Raw genomic sequence first — 21255 nt, forward strand, 5'->3', positions numbered from 1 at the left:
ACAAATATTGCTATGAGCTAGGCTTACATTGTTCTTAGATATAGTGATATAAGACAGTACCATCCAACAGTTGCAAATTGTGCAAAATCACTTCACATGCTCGATTGCACCCATTTTGTTGATGTGGTTAAGTGACCTTAATGGGTAGTCTGACTGCTAAATATTGGTCATCGCAGGCTGCAAGATTGTCCTTCCAGTCCCTGAGAAGCCTTCCCTGGTGCCTTTCTCTTCCAGCATCACTTGACTCAATGGCTAGTTTTTGTGTTGCTGCAGGTGGCATAAGCAGATTTGTGGAATGGTGGAAAAGTTCTAAAACCATACTTTCCTGCTTTTCTGCTCTCCCAGGCATGGTAAAAAGAGAGAGAGAAGAGGACCTGAGCTAGCCTTTTCGCTTTCATTTTGATTTTGTTTGACACCACAACTGAGCTCTAGATGTATCCCTCTCACTGAAACCTTGATTGTCTTACTTTACAGGGAAGGTTTACCATTCTTATGGAAGCATGTATATAAACACCGTATAAGCCGTGGCCTTTCACCAGCTTTCAAAATGAGCCACAGCCAGGGCATCAATGAAATGAAATGGGAGGCAAAAGCTCCAACTCTATTTCATTTGCTTGGCTCTCTTTTACTTGTTTGGGGCCATAGATTTCATGGAACTATGGGATCTATGACCATAACAAAGTCTTTCCATGGGTAACTTGTTCCTTTTGATACTTCATACAAGGAGACATACTGTGAGCCTCTCCACATCCCACATGGGAGAAGAACTTACATAGGTTGTCGAGTGACCTTAAGTAGCATTGCTTGGGCTTCAAGATATCCTTTGAACAGTGGCTGATAGCTGTAACATCTAGAGGAGAATTCTAAGCGTGTATGTTTACATGTCTTAAAGTTGCCAACTTTGAAAAATACTGCTCTACAGGAAGATTTGCCTACAGCTCTTCCTCATTCTTTGTTTCTCTTTACCAGGAGACCCCAAGCCACAAATCCTGGGGCGTTTCCAGGTGACACCCACACGGAATATCCCATCAGAATCTTCTCCCAAAGGCAGTGGGCCTGACATCTCAAGTACTTCTGAATCTGATAGTGGATCTCCTGGTGAAACACCTGTGCAGGAAGGCGAGGAGGGCACCACTCCTGTGGCAGAAGGAGAGGGGGAAGGAGAGCCTACACATAGCAGCATTGTTTGGATGAATTATATACACAGCCCTTCCTACCCCAGTAGTGATGATTCAGACAGCACAGAAGATGATGATGTCTGGGTTGAACTACAAGCCTTGCGCCAGAAGTGAGTAGTTTTGGTACTACTTGGCAATAAATAATTTTTCCCCCTATTTCATTCAGTAGTATCCCCTTTCATTCTGTCCTTCTCTCAGGCATCTCTCTGAAGTGGAAGAGCTCCAGGCCCAGCAGAAACAAGAAATAGAGGAGCTTTATGCCCGCCTTGGCAAGGTGCCACCTGCTGGAATTGTATCACCTGCCACCATACTTTCTAGTCGCCAACGCCGCCTCTCTAAGGGCAGCTTCAATCCCTTGAGGCGCAGCAGCCTACAGCGCCCAGACGCAGCGCAGCCCCAAGGTAAGTCTTTTTTTTTTTTATAACAAGTTTTTATTGGTTTTCCAGTTTTACATTTAAGTATTTAGAAAGCAGCGTGGTGATTGGGTAATCAATAGTACTCTAACAAAATCTTTAGTACATATCTCAGGTTACATCGTCAAAAAATTCCTTCTCTATTTCCCTTAACATTTACTGTATCACATTTAAGCTAGTAAATTTGTAATTATAACAATCTCAGTTAAAATATTTATCAGTTTATTTATGCTTATACATATCCATGTCCTGTGTTTAAATTTTACCTAATTTTTAGTTTTTAATTACAGTATTCCAATTTAACCTTTAATATCCATAGTATTTAGATTTCGGGTAACCCAAATTTCCTTTATTTCACTACATAAAAATTATAATATCTAAAATACACCTATTACTGACTTAAATATATTCTTATTTTATTTCATAGACATTTTCTATTTCTCATCCTAGTACATCACCACTTACTAACGAAGTATCCTTTATTGTCTCAGATCCATTGTCTATGTTATCCAGGCTAAATAATAGTTCAAAGCTATTTCCTAATAGTTAATTTTCATTTCCCGTATAAATCTAAATCCTCAATATTAGGCCAATTAATCCCTTACTTTTTATCATTTTCCAACAATAGTTAAATCTAATAATCATATTTCCCTTCATCTCAAAATCTCCCTTTAGCCCATTAGTTGAGACTTTAGGATCCTCTCCAATAAGTCAAAAGACCCCATTTTTTAAAATCCAACTCTAGCTTTCTTTTTATGCCAACCAGACTTCCATACCAATGCCTTTAGATCAGGGGTATCAAACTCAATTTCATTGAGGGCCGCATCAGCATTGTGGTTGCCCTTGGGGGGCCAGGTGGGTGTGGCCAGGGTGGGTGCAGCCTACTAGGTGGGCGTGGATGGAGTGGGTGTGGCCTACTGGGTGGGGATGGCCAGCTCTACATCGTTAGCATCAAGGGGGCCTGTGGGGGCCTGGGCAGGAGTGGGATAGATCTGAGGGTCTCTGGCAGAAGGGGGTGGGACCAGAGCAAGTGCCAAGGCATGGTCCACTATTCCTCTCAGGCCATGCAGGGGGGCTGGATGGTGGTGCGGGCTGCCCAGAACCCTGGGCAGCAGAGGTCAAATGCCTAGCCTGGTCCTCGAGCACCCGCGGCATCAAGCCCAGCCCCACTTCCCCAAGGCACTTATCTCATCCTCAAGGCTGCTGCTGCTGTGCTTGCTCTCCTTAGCCAGGTTGCTCATGATGGGTATGAAGGCAAAGTCAGAGGGAGGCCTATTCCCTCTCCATGGGAGTAGACCCGGCGTTGTATCCAAAGCTTCCTTAGCAATAGAATGGGAGACCCCCAGGATAGGCCAGGGGGAGGGGGCAAGAGGATGGTGAAAGGGCAGCAGGGCAGGACTAAGGCAGGAGTTCCCTCAGACCCTCCCTCTCCTACTTTCTTTCTTTCCTTCCTTCCTAAGTACAGAATGGTGGGAAAATATTTGAGATGAGGGAGGGAGAAAAACAGGCAAGAAACGCAACTGGGGAGGAGTCACCCTTCGTGAGGAATGAAGAAATGCACCATTACCTGGAAGTAGCCAGTACATAGCCCTCACCTACTTCACATATCTGGCTTGGTGGGCTCTGGGAGAAGGGATGCCATGAGCAGCGCGAGAGTCAACATTACCTGCGCAATGCCGCCCAGCCCCTAGTCTGTCCGGTCTCGGCAGCCAGTGGGGCGCTCTCCTCACAGTGCCGAGAGGTTGAGCCGGGCAGTGCGAAGCTCGTCAGCTTTGCACCTTGCTGCCTGCTGAAACTGGGCAGACTAGAGGCTAGGCAGCATTGCACTTCTCATCAGATTCATGCCACCTGGCTCAGCTCTTGGTGCCCTGCTGCCTGCCGAAACCGGGCAGGCTGGGGGCTGGGGGGCATCACACTTCTTTTGGGGTTTGTGCTGCCCGGTTCAGCCTCTCAGTGCTGTGAGGAGAGTGCCCCACTGCCTGCCGGGCTGGGCGGCATCGTGCTTCTTTTGGGATTCGTGCTGGGAGCTGGGCGGCCTCGTGCTTCTTTTAGGATTCACGCCACCCAGCTCAGCCTCTTGGCGCTGTGAGGAGAGTGCCCTGCTGCCTGCCGAAACCGGACAGGCTGGGGGCTGGGCAGCATCGTGCTTCTTTTGGGATTCGTGCCATCCAGCTCAGCCTCGGTATTGTGAGGAGAGTGCCCCGCTGCCTGCCAAAACCCCTCCCCTGGAGCCCATCAAGCCGGATATGTGAAGTAGGCGACGGTCATTTGCTGGCCACTTCCAGGCGATAGTGCATTTCTTCATTCCTCACAAAGGGTGACATCTCTCCAGCATGCACCCAGGGGGCGGGGCTGATGCGGCAGGGGCTGGTTCCTCGCTGTTTCCAGACGGCCTTGTGGAGCTAAGACCAATGCGTTTCAGCATAGATGACCACCACAAAATTGTACATTGGCTCCCGGCTGGCCTGGGCCAGGGCCAAGGCAGAGAGGGCCGTTCCCTCACTGTTTCCAGGATGACTTCATGGGCCGCATCCGGCCTCCGGGCCTTGTGTTTGACATGTCTGCTTTAGATCATCAGATAGTTCTCCCTTCATTCTTGTGCATGTTAGTTGAATCAAAGGAGACCATCTAGTTATCAATTTTCCAGAGGAAATTTGCTCTAATATATTTGTCTTCAATTCAATCTGGTCTTCTTCCTCAGGTTTCTTCTGGTGTAAGTAGAAAGTCATATCCAATTTTATGGTTGTTGTTTGGTTGTCTAGGTTTTCAGTAGGCTGTACTTGTTGATCTTTAGCACTCTCGATCTTGGTATTATTTTCTTCCGCTTCTGTTGTTTTTTGGGTTGTAGATTCTTTAGTTGCAATCAGGGTTTTCAGTACATTGTACTTGTTGTTCTTTAAAGTCCTCTATCCCCACGGTAAGTCTTTTCTTACCTCTGTGCTAAGTGCATGGAAGTAACGGACAGCCATGGCTACAGACTTAATTGACTAATCTAGTTGTAAGGCAAATTTCAATAAGCCTACTTAAATGAGAAATGTCTTGTGATACTTTGGAAAATGTCCTTGGCAGATAAAGGAATATAGAACTCATACAATATGCCCCACCCTGATTCTATGTATAGCAGCTCAATGTTTTGTGGGAAACTATTCAGCACTGCTGCTTTGTTAACAATCTCTAGACATTTCCTGGGTATCTGTAAACTGAGAACCTGTTATATTTTAAATAAATATCTACCTATCTATGGAGAATTGTTTCAATGAAATAACAAGACTGCGGGCCTGATCTCAATGAAAACACTTTAATAATGACCAAATACAACTTTTTACGGATAAAGCTTTTTAGCCTCATTCACAGTGCAAATTGTATAGCCATTCATTCTCTTACTTGCTTCCAGATACAAAAAATCCCTGAGAAGGGAGGAGAGTTTAACTACCCCGACTCACCCCATTGCAGTAGTTAAAATAACTCTTTTTTTGTTTCTAATATTAGAAGAAACAAACCATCTTGATTAAGATTTTGGTAGGATGGATGGGTGGGAGATATTTTTTTAAACAACCCCCCCTCCCAATGCAAATAAAATGCATATTGTAATTGTGTGTGATATTGTATAATGATGTTAGCTTCCCATCTATATTATACTTATATGCTGATTTTCATTACAGTTGTCTTTGCATTAATGTGATTATTACCTCTGCAGGGATCATGAGGAGAAATTCTGTGAGTGGCAGCAGCCTTGCCTCCCAGGAACAGCGACAAAGTAAAGGCGTAAAGTTTGCTAGTGATATTGGATGTCTGGTAAGGAATGGAGTAGACCAGCAGCTGGCTGGAAATTCTGGGAGTTAAAGTCCACACGTCTTAAGTTTGAGAAACACTAGAATGTTTCAAAAATGTTTGCTCTGGGCCAGCAGTTTAGCCTCTGTTGAGCAGGCAAGTCTTGTGCAACCCACCTTGCCTTTTTCTTGTTTGAAGAAATTAGATCAATCTTTCCCCATGCATGGTATCTATAGGTATGTTTGCTGCCTTAAGTTATATATAAAAGTTGAGATAAAAAAATATAATAATAAGCTGCCTTTTACTATTGACTGGTGATGATTTTGGCAATGGTATTAAAAGTGGTGCTCCAGTGGTTTTGCACCTAAGGCGCCTATTACTATTGGTATCTTTGCTTTCTTTTGCCAATCATTCTATTTTGCAGGTCTACGGTTAGTTTCTGTTTTTCTCCAGTTCTTTCTCTTCTATTCTACTGTCTCCAAGTACTGCCATATCCAATATCTAGACTTCCTTGTTTTTCTTCTCGATAATTGTTAAGCCTATTCTATCTGTTTAAATTTTATAATCCCAGAGTACGGCTTTATTTTTCATTATTTTTTTCTATTTTGTGGTCAGTCAATTGCAAAAGGCAGCTTTACTTGAAACAGCTTATATCTTACGATGTTACTTTTAATACAATCAAACAACATCTGCCTATCACAGGACCTTGGGAAGGACTTGATAGGTGGGCAAAAATGCCAAATCTAGTCTAAACAACTGACTCACTGCGTAGTCCACCATAATATGTAATATAGATCAGGACCCCATAAGAGTCAAACAACAGAATTTGAATGCAGCACACTAGTTTTCAAAAGTTTCAGAAATAAAAACACAGGTGTAAGTATACGTATTTATTATTTTGCTATAGTAATCAAAATATGATGACCAAATCCATGTTTAATATTTCAGTACAGAAATTAGAATAATGATGTTCATTAATAATACTTGAAATCTTTTCTCCAAATTTCTAGTTATGTGTAGCATAGAATAGGAGCTTGAAATTCTCAAGTATCAAATTCTGGCTAAAGAAATCATGCCATTATATAAATCTTCCTTAGATTGTCTGGATTGAATGCACTAAGCATGGTTTCTTAGACACATGTTAATAAATAACATGAAACACCTCTTCTGGGTTACATCTAGCCATCTATTTAGGTCTGATAGGAAAGGCATGTTACGGGTCCAATCTGCTAAAGATTTCCATCTGATGGCACCCGAGCAACAAGCCTTTTCTGCCATAGCACCCATAACACTTTGGAGTATCATTCAAGGCAAGATTAGACTCAATCCTATTGGCATTCCAGGAATCTCTTTAAAAGTGGGTTTTTTCCAGCAGGCTTGAGGACCCTACAATAACAGGGAGCCCATGAAATAATGTATGTGGGATTTGATGCATTTTAAATTCATTGTTTTAATTATTATTTAAAAGTTGGTTTTAGGTTAATTGTTTTTAACCTAACAATAGCCTAACAATAACCATTGTTTTAATGGTTATTTAAAAATTGTTTTATTAGTTTTATTATACACCATCCAGAGTCACATCATTGAGATGGGCAGCTGTATAAATTTGATAAATGAAATAAACCACACATATTTTGTGCTAAATCAGATCTATTAAACCATGTAATAAGATTCAAATATCATGTGAATCCAGAAGTGAACCACTTGTGACACTCCAGAATTAAAACTTCCACTAGCTCAGCCCTAGCCAGCAATACCAATAGCAAGGCATATTATGAACTGAAGTATAGTAACAACTGAGTAATAAGGATGATCTTATTATAACCTCTACGAAAATGATGCATTTTTATGGCTTAACACATTAAGTAAGACCATTTCATCAACCAGCAATAGACATCCAATGTGTGCTATTTAAAATTCATTGTTCTCACAAATTATTTTTTATTTCTTCAGTAACCAGACCATCGGTGGATACTTTTGTGGATTCTACCTCAACCTGCTGCCCATCCTCAAAAGGATGGAATAAAAGGGCCTTCTGCAACATATGCCTTTTGCTCTGTTTATAAGGGCAGTCACTATTATTCAGTATGGCAAAAACATCTTGATAAAAGGAACAGAATTGATGTCTCTGAGGATTGTATCTGCACCAAACAAGTAAGGATGACAACACTTCAGTGCTACTGAGTTTCTAAGCTTCAGATATGCAAAAAAATGCTGAGCCCCTGCGATTTGGGAGGATTTCTCCTGAAAATGTCAAGATGTGCATGCTTTTCTGCTGCTTCTGCCTTATAAAGGAATTCAATTAAAATAGAAGCAAAGTGAGCCCTATGGGATCTTTTGTGCTCTGGAGTGGAATCCTTATGCTTCAAGTTTTATTGGTCTATGTGCCTTGATAAGAGGGAGATCAAGACCTAGAATAGATCTTACTTGCTCTCCTTAATTCCCGAAGCCACCTCAAGCTTCTCTAAATCTTTAAACAGCTGTCTTATGGGAAATGACTATGCCTTAGTCTTAAAGGAAATAGGTCCTCTTCTCATTACTTCAGCTGCAAGTTGAGCCCCAACAGCAGTGGATAGATCTACTTGATCTCCTCTGCACTTTTGGAAAAAATTGCCTTGATTGAGGTTCAACTTTTCTTACAAGGGTATCTGCACTTTGGAGTGAAAGCCTTGTACATGAGGCTTTGTACATCTATCGTAATATATAAAGACGGGCTTTGAAAAGAAAGCTGATATTGTATAAGGCAACACCAACTGGCCAAAATAAAAAATGTGAACAATAAAAATAAATAAACATATTTCCAAAAAAAACAGTCCAGATTCTTTGACCCTTTCCCCCTCTCTCTTCCCTGTACAATACTTACTATTATATTCCGAGCTCCCCATTGAGGTTGTGTTCAGGCCAAGAGCTTTTAGGAGAGCTATTCTTTTTTCCTCCATTTAGATTCAAAAAATGAGAAGCAGGTAGTGAAAAAACAAGGAAGTGTTGCAAGTAGGAAATAATGGCATTGATCCGTACCTTCCCCCAAGTATTTCTGTTAATAAGGCAGGCACTAGCACAATAAAATATTTATTAGGAAACTAGTACTCTGGGATCTAGAAGCTTTGAATCCCCCTCTCACAGAGCAAGGAAGGCTGCATTCCTGCATTGAGGGGTGATCCCACCTACTAAAAACCCTCTCTTGACTTCCAGTTCTGCACATCAGCATTATTGGTAGAGGCAAAAAAAACACAAAACCATTGCTGTTGAAGATTTCTAGTCTTCCATTTCCTTGGTGTTATAAATATATAAATGTGCAAAAAAGCAGCAAATTTATGGTAATAGTGATACAGATGAATTCAGCTCCGTTATCATCAGCAGAACTTCCAAGGGAATAAAAGAGAGAAAACCATAAAATGCACCTCTTCTCAATACTGACACAATCCAAGAAAGGATTGTATTCTACTTTTTCTTGCTGCCCCCATTTCCAATAAAATGATTTTAATAATAAACCTCTTTGATGCAAAAGGCACATTCCACAGTAAAAGAAATATATTTATAAAAACTACCATAGCTGGGATATACCAAAGATGAACAATCTCATGATGGAAACTCTTTATAAGCAGAGGAGAGAATCTAACAGAAACAATAAAGACAAATGGATGAAATTTGCAATGGGAGATATCTGAATGAAAGCAACAAGCAGGAACTGTCACACACTTCAACTATTTAGGTAGTTTACTCTCCAAGAATGTGGTAGAATGTTATTGGGCTCAATCCTGTTTGTTTGGTTCATATAAATAGACTGCTGGGCACTCTGGAGAAGTAGTATTAGAAGGTTAAGCTATAATTGCCCTAATTAGGTCTTGATCATTCTAGACTTGAAAATATTCTAGAATTCTAATAAGAGGGGAAACTCTTGCTATTGAAATCTGAATTGCAAACAAATAATATAGGGGAAATTTTCTATAAAAGAGAACATTCCTTTCTTTGAACTTTAAAGAAATATGCATTTGATAAATGCCTTGTCTGGCTTCTAGTCAATTGCTGGTTTAATGATTCACTTACTCCAAACATGTAAGAAACAATAAGAGCAACAATACGGTTGTCAGAGTAGCACATCAAAAAGTTTATGGCTTGGAAATGAACTGCCAAAGCCTGCAAGAATTCTGCTTAATAAAAAAAAACTTCAGCAATTCAGGGCTAGGGATTTGTGAAATAAGAATTTTTGATTTTTTGCCATTTGAAGGGGGGGAAAGTACAGGCTCATCTAAATACTAAATATATGTCAAGTTTGTTCTTTTACTTTCTGAAGTCACCCTTATATATATATTTATTAAAAATATTGATTACAATAGTAAAATCTAGCTAAACTTAAAGAAAAGAGAATAGAGAAAAGGAGTAAAAAGTGCAAACAAAAAGAAAAATGAAGAAAAAGAACAAAAGATAAATATAAAGAGGTGACATCAAACCATCACAAGTATAAAATTTAGTAACTCTTCAGCCTCACTAAAGTTACAGACATTTATCACTTTATCCAATATTTCATCTGTTATCTATTCCTTTTCTTCAAATAAATTTATTTGTGTATTGATACTATAAGATGCAAAAATACAAAAGAAAATAGTAGGAAAGATAGGAGAGGGAAAAGAGCAGGGGAAAGTGTGGGGGAAAGGGAAAAGAAAGAAAAGGTGTTGATTTCTGACTTTCTTTGGTGCAGTAGAATAACAAAATAACATCAAATCTCAACTTTGTATTTTTATGCAAATTAGCCATTTCTATAATAACAAACCTATCTTAAATTGGTAAAACCTAAAATCAAAGTTTCATTTTTTTCCACTTCAAGCACAAAGTCCAGGAGCGGCTTCCAAGTAGAAACAAAAGTAGTTGTATTTTTGTCTTTAACCAAAGCGGTCAGTTTAGCCATCTCTGCTAACTCCATCAACTCCTGCAGCCATTCATCCATTGTGGGAATCAAAGTGTCTTTCCATTTTTGTGCATAAAGTAATCTTGCTGCCATCAACATATAGCATCAAAATTTCATTTTTTCTCCAAAGTCTTTTTCCATTGAACCCTCCCCCCAAAGTTCCTAGTTTTATCTTCATATTCACTTTTACAATCTTCTGTATTAAGATATGAATCCTACTCCAATATTTCTTTGCTTTGTCGCATGTCCACCAAAAGTGATAAAAGGTCCCTTCTTTACTTTTACATTTCTAACATTCATATGAAATAACTTTATACATTCTTGACAAGTTATCTGGTGTTAAATACCAACAATACAACATCTTATATCTATTTTCTTTTAAGTTATAATTTAAGGTAAATTTTAAACCTTTCATCCACATATTCTCATTGTTCAAGCATGACATTATATCCAAAATTTCTTGCCCACTGAATCATGCAGTGCTTTACATGTTCATTCTCCAAATTCAAATTCAATAACAATTTGTAAACTTTAGCAACAATATATTCATGACTACCACACACTAAGATTTCTAGTTTATTTTTCACAAATCAAACCCATAACTCTTTGTCTGCTTTAAATCTTTGTTTCAGTTGTAAATATCTAAACCAATTGCAATCACTTCCTTCTGATTCTAACTCCTCCTTAGACTTAAGTATACAATCACCACCATTTCTTTTCTAAAAAAATGCTGCCTCTCTGGGGCAACATACAGAGAGGCAACTTTACAGAAAGCCTTGTTATATATTTATTCCAAACTCTTAGGGTGGCATGCCTAACAAAATGGTTATTAAAATCAATATTTACTTTACTTTGTCATACCATTGGTAACCATGCCATCTAAATCTTAATTCATGACCTTCTAAATCAAGTACCTCATATTTTGGAGGTTTATCCACTCTTTTAGCCAGACCGAACAGCAACATCAAAATACAATTTCAAATCCATCAGACCCAAACCTCCTCTCTCCTTAGCATCTTGCAAAAGTTTATATCTAATTCTTGTTTTTTTCCCTTGCCATATGAACTTGGAAATATCCTTCTGCGATTGTTTAAAAGGAATATCAGTTGCAAGTATTGGTAACATCTGAAAGATATTTGGTAAAACATTCATCTTAATTACAGAAATTCTATCCAACAATGATAAATGCAATTTATCCCATCTTAATAAATTCCTCCAAAGAGGCACATAGTTATTTTGAAACATTTTTGTGTTTCTATTTGTCAATGTAACCCCCAGATATTTCACCTTTTTCTCAACCTTAAAACCAGAATTTTAAATCAATATATCATAGTCCTGAGAGGTCATGTTCCTAATAAGCATTGTTGTTTTCTGTTTATTTTAAACCCCACTAAGATTCCAAACTCATTTAATTTTCTCATCAAATATTCTATATTACGGTATTTTTTGGATCTTGCAAAAATATAACCAGGTCATCAATCTGTTATCTATTCCATAAAGCATTATCTTTTCCGTCCCAGTTTCACCAGAAAATCCATAAAGGGGTAGCTAGAAGTAACAATGTATTTTATTTTAATTGTTTCAAAGAAAACCATCTTTATATTCCTTTCTTTTACTTCTAACAGTCTTAATCTTTAGTTTGTTCAAATATTGTAGGATTTGATTTCTCTTCATTTCTTCTTTGTCCCATCACACAAGATTTTCAAACTTTGTCAGGCCTAGCCTCAAAACAACACAAAACAAAATGGCCAAAGTTCAATTCTTTATTTGCTTACACTGTATAGGCAGATTTTTGCCAGAGTAAACCTATCCTGATGGATATATCTTGGGAGATTCTAAAGGCTGGCTATCCTAAATCATTTCCTCTTCCCACAATCCAGCTCTGTGGTGGATGTTTCTTGTTTTGCCCCTCCCCCTTCTTCAAAGGTGTTCCCTCCTTGGAAGGAATCTGCTGCTTTTCTTTAATCCATCCCCTCCCCTTCATAGATACATTCCACCCCACCTTTTCTGAAACTCTAGTTGGGAAAAATTATCTAAGTCATTTTCTTGGTTTATCATTTGTATTTCTCTTTTAAATTTCAAACTTTAACTAATTTCTTTTGTAGAATCAGTGAAATCTTTCTAAATCAGGGTCCCCAACCCCCAGTCTGGGGACTGGCACTGGAAAAGGCCCACGCAAATGAGTGAAGCCCCCATCCGCGCATGTGTGGGATGCAGGCAATGCACAAAGCCACGCCCCTTCCAGTCCTTGGAAAAACCTCTTTCCACGGAACCGGTTCCTGGTGCCCAAAAGGTTGGGGGCCACTGTTCTAAATTATTCTCTTTTGATACCATCTCTTATCTTGTCAAATAACATTTGTTCTACATCTGATATTTCTTCAATAATATATTTTGAACATACAGGTAGTCCTTGACTCACAACCCCTTGTTTAGTGACTATTTGATGTTAAAATGGCACTGGAAAAAGTGACATATGACCATTTCCCACACTTTTCCACATTTAGGACTGTTGCAGCATCTCCATGGTCATGTGATCAAAATTTGGACACTTTGCAACTGACTCATATTTATGATGGGTTGTAGTGTTCTAGGGTCACATGATCACCTTCTGCAACCTTTTGACAAACAAGGTCAGTGGGAAGCAGATTTACTTAACAACCATGTTACTAATTTAATAAATGTAGTGGTTCACTTAATAACTGTAGCATGCTCTCTTTATCCAGAGAAATTCCAAGGAATCAACTTACCAGTTCCTTTGGCAAAGATCTTTCATTTGCCATACCTACCCTGAAATCCCACTTCCTGAAGTCACTTTTACTTTGAAAAGGGGCTTTCAGATATTCTGAGCCTCATTAAATATTGTTACTTTTGATGCTCTGAAGTACTTTAATATGATTTGCAAGGCTGTTAAAAATTAAATGTGAGTAATGTATTTCTAATATCTGAAAATATTAGTATGTTAGTACTAATTATGTGTGATAATAGAATTATCTTATTTAAACATTGTACTAATTCCCTGGAGATTTTCAGTAGAAATTATATATCAGTCATGCCTTGGTTGACCTTACTAGCCTAAGCTATCTTGAGGATCAATCTTCAAATCTGATCTGAAAAGGCTACATTTTAAGAGACTTGCCTGTTTTTTGTTCTACATTGATAGAATTGTGATCCCGTATATGTTCTTGATAAATCTTAAATAGGCTGAGGGTAAGCAAAGTACCTTTAAGTCCAAATAGCCAAGTACCCCTTAATGAATAATATCATGGTAGCTATTACAGAAAAGTAAGTCCCCTACTTATGAACAGATTGTGTTCCAAGAGACTATTACTAAGTGCCTTTTTCGTAAGTTCATCCAATATTAAAAAATGTTATGTTACATTTCTTCTTCACCTGACTGATTGCAAACTAACCCTAACTCTTAATGCCCTTTAAGGAACAGCGAGCATCTTAGCTTTCTCTCACTGTTCACTGACTTGCTCGGACTTCAGCACTGGGGTGAGGGCAAGCCAGTCATCCCACAGACCACTGGGACCCTCACTGGGGAAGAGCTGCCAGCAAGGTAACCAGCACAACCCATAAGCAAAAGGGTGAGGTGCACACTGTTTGGTCTTGACCATACAAACAACGGTAGGCAGCCCACACCATTTCATTCTCCATAGGAATAAGCAGGAGCACATTTGATGAGAGCTTCCCAGGAGTGGAAGACTCCCAGCTCCAAGGCCCATTCTCATGCCACCCCATTTCCATGTTGTAAGTCTCTCCAAGCATGTGCACGTCAATTTTTCTTCTCTGATAGAGCCTCCTCCTGTGTCAGCATTCAGGTTGAGACAACTTCCTAATGCTTCAGCAATTCTCTTCTCTCCTGGAGTGTTTGGACCCTGTTTCAGGCATGTTCATGCCCATCCCTGCTCCACTCAGTCAAGGCTCAGTGGAGCCTACCAAACATGCTCCTGCTCAAGGATGTGGGGTACTGCCACCTTCTTGATGGGAGGTTCACAGCATGCATAAACTAACCTATTTTCTAGAACCTTCAAGGCCGGAGTCACGGGACAGGTTTGCTTGTATTGGTAAAAGTTTGTAACTCAAATGTTCGTAAGTAAGGGAGTGCCTATATTTCCTTTTGGTAATTAAACAACAAAAAGAATGTAAAACAATAATGGGTGCAAAAATATATATTTTTAGGATCCTTAAAGAAATTTCAATATTGATTTAATGTTAAACTCATTAAAAGAAGAAATTAAATTAATAGTTGGTTAGTTGGATAATTATAGAAGCTGATTTTAGTCTGTTTTCAAGCCTAACATACTGTAATCCCAAGTGCAACCTCTGTGCTAGAAGACACTAATCAAACATTTCTCTTTTTAAAAAAAGATATCTTTTTGGGGATAAGAAGAGAACAAGAAAATATAGACAGTTAATCTAACATTAAAAGACAAATTTTCTGGAAAGTTAAATTGGCTTACTCATCTAAAGTAACAATACATGTATAATGTGGGATTCAGTAGACAGTGTTTATAACTTTCAAAATCATCCTGAGCAAACTGTCTACACGATGAGGTATTTTAATAGAATTATCAAAACATAAAAAAATGTTTCAATGAAAAAACAAATCTTACAATAACTAGTTTTAAATAGAGTATTTCCAAAGGATAGTATTTTTAATTTAACTTCCACTGAATTGATATAATTTATTTATTTATTATATTATTCATAATATAATTTTAGATGATTCAGTTGAAGAGACTGTAGATTGCTGCAAACATTTAGAGGCAAGGATTAAATTGGCATGTGATTCGGTATAAAAATGTAATAAATTCAGGTTTTGGTAAAAAAAACACCTTCTAATCATAGATGATTGGGTCCAATATGGGCATTGATTAGGAAAGGGATTGTGAAGTTGTGAATAGCTTCCATCTGGATATTATAACCAAAAACTTTGAAACTACTCATCTCCCTCAGAGTCACTCTGACAGTGTACAGATAAAATATTAAAACACAGAAACAGTATACAAAATGTAAGAGGCAAGCATGAATAAAAATCAATGTTAAAAGTTAATTAAAAGGCAGGGAAGGCTTTCAGGGTGCTAACCAGCCCTAAGGCTGCATGCTGTTCTGTGTATCCCAAGCAAGGTCAGGGTTACATTTTCATAACTTTCTGAAAGGTCAGGAGAGTGGGGCCTGACACACCTTTGTCCACCTTTATCATACATTCTCTTACTTGTTCTTCTTGTTTCAAATTTCAATAAATGTTTATACATTTCAGTAATTACATGTTCATATTTGTACAGAATTCTATTTCAAATTAAGCATTATTGTTCAAAATCATAATTTCTTATCTACTTTTCTAATAATTGTAAATAAGAGAATTACTATTATATCCTTCTGCCATCAGTTCTTCTCTTGGTTTCATTTTAGAATTGACAAAACTTTAGTATCTTGCAGTAAATTAACCATTTGTATTTTGCCTATTATTTCTCATCAATAAAATGCTTTTTGTGCTGATATCCACAGAAGTTTTTCTGGGCACAACCTGGCTTTGTATCTATTCCATATCTTTGTATCTACCTCTCATACTTCTAAACAGATTACTTAGATGGGTAGTGAGAGTTTCAGGACAGCTAATAAAATATTTATTTCTTTGCTACTAATAATTACCAATTTTTAAAGATTTAAAGTATAAAAATGATTAAAAAGTTACGCAGCCAGCTGCTGGAAAAAAAATGAACAATTCAAATATAATTGTAACATATGTTTTAGGCCAATAGTCTTCAAAGATATATTGAAAACCTACAATTCCAACTAAGAATTTTTTAAATATTTAAAAATCAATCCTTTGAACAAGATTCTTATTACAGTTTTGCTTCCTGTCATGTTTATAAATATGTTTGGTCTTCGCAAGGAATTTAGAATTTGACATGGTTAATAGTGTTTTGCATTGTGGAGGCAACATTGGTAACCTTATTGAGGCATCTAGCTGAGGGGGATGGGTGGAGGGAACTACAGAATATAAAGCAAGGTATGACAGTAGGAGTCATTTACTTCATAAAGCAGCTTTGAAGGAGTATTCCCCAAAGCACCAAGAAAATAAAATACCCCTTTGAAGTTTATACAGTTCTAATAAATATATGTTGATAAAGACTGATACCTTGGTAAGTTACATGTATATGAGGAGCACAAAGAGTTAATCTATACTACTGGAAGATAAATCATTATCTTCTTTCAGATGTAAAATGTATTTTAAAACATAACTCAGAACTAAAAAGTTCTGAGCTTTCTTCCTCAGGCAGTTTAGAGTTCTACCCTAAAACAACTTCTCACACACAATTATCCTCCATTGAGTTTGTTTATTGGAGTTTCACAAAGCAGATAAAAGGGTTAAATAGCTTTTATAGCTTAGACATGGCAATATATGTTATCAATGAACACTTTGAAATGCAGGGTGTTATCCTTAGAGTTGTGTAACTTATCCTCAAGTAGTCTCAGCAACAAAGAGGAATGTTGACTTTCAACATCTACAATGGGTAATTCTTCAGTTTTTTCAATCTCAATCTGATGAGGTCTTTGCTGCCTGTGCTCGCATGATTTCAGCCTCTGTTTCTACTTCATTCAGCAAGACATCTTGGGAGAAAGCATACATGGTATAGGCATCTGCACAGGAAAGCTCAGGAAAAAGATTACATTATGCATGCTACTAGCCCCTACTAAATAAAACTTAGTCATTTCCACCACCAATCAAAACGCATTACACCATGACACTATCTCTGCCCTAAACTGGATGCAAAGGAAAAGTCTGGAGAAATTAAGAAAGATAATACCATTTGTCTTTCAAAATTTACCTCTCCTAAAAAAAAAATTAATTTTGATGTCAGAAATGCTTTAACAAAGAAACACAATGTCCACCTCATTCTGCATGAACAAATGATGGGCCCATATTCTGGAGAAAGGACCACTAAAATGTAGTTAAATACATGTTTACATTTCAAAACCCCTCTTACACCCTTGAACAGGCAGAAAAATATCTCGATACCTGCAAATTCTAGCTCAAAACTCTCAGCCATCTGGATCCAGGAAATAGGCTGGAATGTTGCTAGGAGCAATGCATTTTGATTCCCTATAGCTATGAACAAAAACATACAAGGAAACTCCCTGTTTCAGGCAATTCACTGTGAAAACCTAGTACATTCTGGCGTCTCCCAAAGTTGCTAAATTTCAGTTTCAGATGGTGTAGTCGTGAATAAGTTTTGGCTTATAAGAACAGAACCTCGGATTCACTGGACCAGGGCACTGGAAGAGTAATTGTCAGCCAGTCATTTCTTGCGTTGTTTTAACTACAAGAATAAAACTAGGGCAAAATAGGACAATCTTGATCTCCCCCCACCTCATAAAATCAGGGAGAAAACTAGAATAACAAACAATCCACCTCTACTAGGTCTGCAGGGCGCAAGGTTCTGCTTACCATATATAGAAAATATCTGAATTTCCACTCTCGCCCCTTATTTTAAACCTGCTTCTGTGGACTTACGGAGACGCGCAAGAACCAGACAAGATTACTAAAGCGCTCCCCGGAGCCCAGGGACACACACAACGGAACTTGCCCACGACACGCTTTTCCCTTTCGGACAGCCATGACGCTCAGATTACCAAAGGATACAGATTCCTGCGGCGGCAACTCCTAGCCCGAGCGCTAAGGCGTTGTTGCGAGTGTTCATCCCTCGCCGAACCATCCCCATGCCCGGCCCTGGATTAAATCCAACGGGTGCCATTCTTTGTGGTTTGGCATTCATTGGCGGCACGCGCGAAAACTCTCCTCCTTGTTGCGGCGCCGACATCTTTCCCAGGACCTTGACAAGAAAGTAGACATCAACTCCAGAAGACAGTGAGGACCGCGCAGCCATCTTTGGTGAGGGCTATGACCTACGCTTGTCACGATGTCAGCCATTTTAAAAAAGAACCCGACTGTTACTGGGACGATTACGCTTTTTTTGCCATCTTTGGTGAGGGCAAACACTAAGTAAAAGGGGCGGAGTCACATATATTTTAAACTGACTATTTATGTCATAAACTTTATGACACGGTATGATAGGTGAGGAATTGAAAAGAGTTTAACCTTAAATTAATTATGTATCTTTTTTCTGCCCTTCAAAGTGAAGGTTAAAAACTTGGAGAAGCATAGTTTTTCTTTCTTTGACTAGCTATTTAATATACTCACTATATCCACACATTCTAATTGAGTTTAGCAATTTAATGGTACAACTCTGAACGTATTTCCTGTTGTCCTCAAAAGTGGGACTTTTTAAATAAGGTTGCTGTTAATTTTCTAAAGATAGGCTTATATGAAATATATTACTAGCCATATTGTGACCCAAAGGTGCTTTTTCACAAGGCAACTGGACTTTCTTGTTTTTCTTTGAAGACATTTTGCTTGTCATCCAAGAAGCTTCTTCAGCTCTGACTGGATGGAAATGGAAGGATTTATACTCCTTGCAGAGAGCTGGTCATTTGCATTCTTTCAGAGGATCGTTGGGCCCATTTGGAGGTTATCTATGTCCTCAGGGTCACCTGAGTAGTGCAAATGGGTGTGTAGCCTTCTTGGAACTGCTGAAAGGACTGTATTGTAGACTGGAGATAGATGATATTGTATCCCTCCCCCTCTGTTGAGAGAGGGCTGTTCAATTTTGGCATAGATGGCCTCTTTGACTCCTCTTTCAAACCAGTGGTTCTCTCTGTCCAAAATGTGGACTTGGCTGTTTTCAAAAGAGTGGCCTTTGTCTTTTAAATGTAGATGGATTGTTGAATCTTGTCCTAATGGGTTTGTTCTTCTATGTTATGACATACGTTTATGAAGTGGTTGTTTTGTTTCCCCAATGTACAGATTTGCACATGTATGAGGTCCTGCCTCAGCTATCTTCTCAGAAAAGTATGACTCTTCCATGTAGGTAAGGACATGAGCTAGGAAGAACCCAAGTTATTGAGGGTGTCCGTCAAACTTCATGCCCAGGGGGATGCCTTGTGTTTTCGCTGAGCCACGCCATCACCTAGTCTCAGGCATTCCCCCTGCATCCCCTTGCGGGATCCCCATCATGGCTGCCGCTCCCACCTACATTTTAGCCACCGCCTCCGTAACCTCTAGGGATGAGGGTTTCCCCTCCTCCACTCTCTGATCAATGCTGACAGCCATCGCCCCCTGACATTCGGGGTAAGGCCTCTTGCTTTCAGGTTCTGGAATGAAGGTTCTGGAAACAATGAAGGTTTTTACAGACAGAAACACGGCTGCACCATGGGTTCACCTGTGTCCCCCATTGTGGCCAATCTCTACATGGAAAAGGTAGAAATCAAAGCCCTAAATTCCTTCACAGGAATTCCACCCACTCACTGATATAGGTATGTGGATGATACTTGGGTCAAAATGAAAACAAAATGTGGATGATACTTGGGTCAAAATGATACTTGGGTCAAAATGGAAACGTTCACCAAACACATCAACTCTGTGGACAGATACATCAAATTGATAGGGGAAGATGTTAAGAAAAATAGTCTGGCCTTCCTGGACTGTGCAGTATACATTAAGGAAGACAGAAGCCTTAATATTGAAGTTTACAGAAAACCCCCACACATTGATCAATATTTATATTTTGATTTTCATCATCCACTGGAGCACAAAATGGGAGTTATCAGAACCCTACACCACAGAGCTGAAGGTCTGCCTGCTAGCAAAGATGGGAAAGAAAAAGAACTAAAACATATCAAGGAAGCCCTCAGAACATGTGGCTATCTCAAGTGGGCCTTCAACAAATCCCAAAAAGGACTCAGTAGGAGCTCCTTCATAACAGACAAAGAAGGAAACAATAAATGAAGCAACATTGTCATTCCATACATTGCAGGAATATCGTAAAAGCTCAAGAGGATCTTCAGCCAATACAATACTCGTGCACATTTCAAACCCATGAATACACTAAGACAGAAGCTTGTCCATCCCAAGGTTAAATCACCCAGACACAAACTGATATATGCAGTATAATGCAGTGAGCCATGTGCAGATCTGTACACTGGGGAAACAAAACAACCACTTCATAAACACATGGCACAACAGAAGAAACCCATCAGGACAAGATTCAGCAATCCATCTGCATTTAAAAGACAAAGACCACTCTTTCGAAGACAGCCAAGTCCACATTTTGGACAGAGAGAAGAGGGGTCAATGAGGCCATCTATGCCAAAATTGAATAGCCCTCTCTCAACAAAGGGGGAGGGATCCAACATCATCTATCTCCAGTCTACAACACAGTCCATTCTGCAATTCTAAGAAGGCTCCACACCCATTTACACTACTCAGGTGACCCTGAGGACACAGATAAACCTCCATGTGGCCTCAATGACTCTCTAAAAGAATGCAAATGAGCAGCTGTCTGCAAGGAATATAAATCCTTCCATTCTCTACCATCTAGTCCAGGGGTGTCAAACTGCCAACCCACAGGCCAGTTGCATCATGCAGAGGCCGTGCCCACTCCAGCTCCGGCAATGTGAAAAAAATCGTGATATGTCACGACACATCATGTGACGCAGTGAGTTTGACAGCTGTGATCTAGTCAGAGCTGAAGAAGCTTCTTGGATGATAAGCAAAACATCTTCAAAATAAAACAAGTAAGTCTAGTTGCCTTGTGAAAAAAGCACCTTTGGGATAACTATGACCTGGATGACTGAGAATCTCCATAGACATTTAACCATATCATGAATGTATCTACTGCTTCGGTATCCAGGGTGCCCTTTTCTTCTCTCTCACCCATCAATTAATTTATTTATAATTTAATTTATACCCCGCCCTTCTCCTCATGGGACTCAGGGCGGCTAACAGCCTCATAAAAACTACAATACAAATACAATAATTAAAAGCCGAATTAAAAAGAAATATTTAAACAGGCCGATCAATTAAAATTATCCTTAAAAATCCCCTGAAACTTTAAAATCATTAAAAATTATCCCTATTTAA

The 21255-nt window shown here is 39.0% G+C and overlaps 1 protein-coding gene across 1 annotated transcript in view; it reads left to right on the forward strand.

The window, feature by feature from the left end:
• Nucleotides 1–7546, forward strand: part of WNK4 (WNK lysine deficient protein kinase 4) — a 39108-nt gene extending 31562 nt beyond the window's left edge. The window contains exons 17-20 of the mRNA XM_029283782.1: nucleotides 973–1288; nucleotides 1377–1579; nucleotides 5289–5386; nucleotides 7430–7546. Coding sequence (XP_029139615.1) covers nucleotides 973–1288; nucleotides 1377–1579; nucleotides 5289–5386; nucleotides 7430–7546 — 734 coding nt within the window. The remainder of the gene's footprint in view (nucleotides 1–972; nucleotides 1289–1376; nucleotides 1580–5288; nucleotides 5387–7429) is intronic.
• Nucleotides 7547–21255: the final 13709 nt, after the last annotated feature.

This window comes from Protobothrops mucrosquamatus, unplaced genomic scaffold, assembly GCF_001527695.2.
Source record: "Protobothrops mucrosquamatus isolate PMUCROS unplaced genomic scaffold, P.Mucros_1.0 scaffold227, whole genome shotgun sequence".
NCBI lineage: Eukaryota > Metazoa > Chordata > Lepidosauria > Squamata > Viperidae > Protobothrops > Protobothrops mucrosquamatus.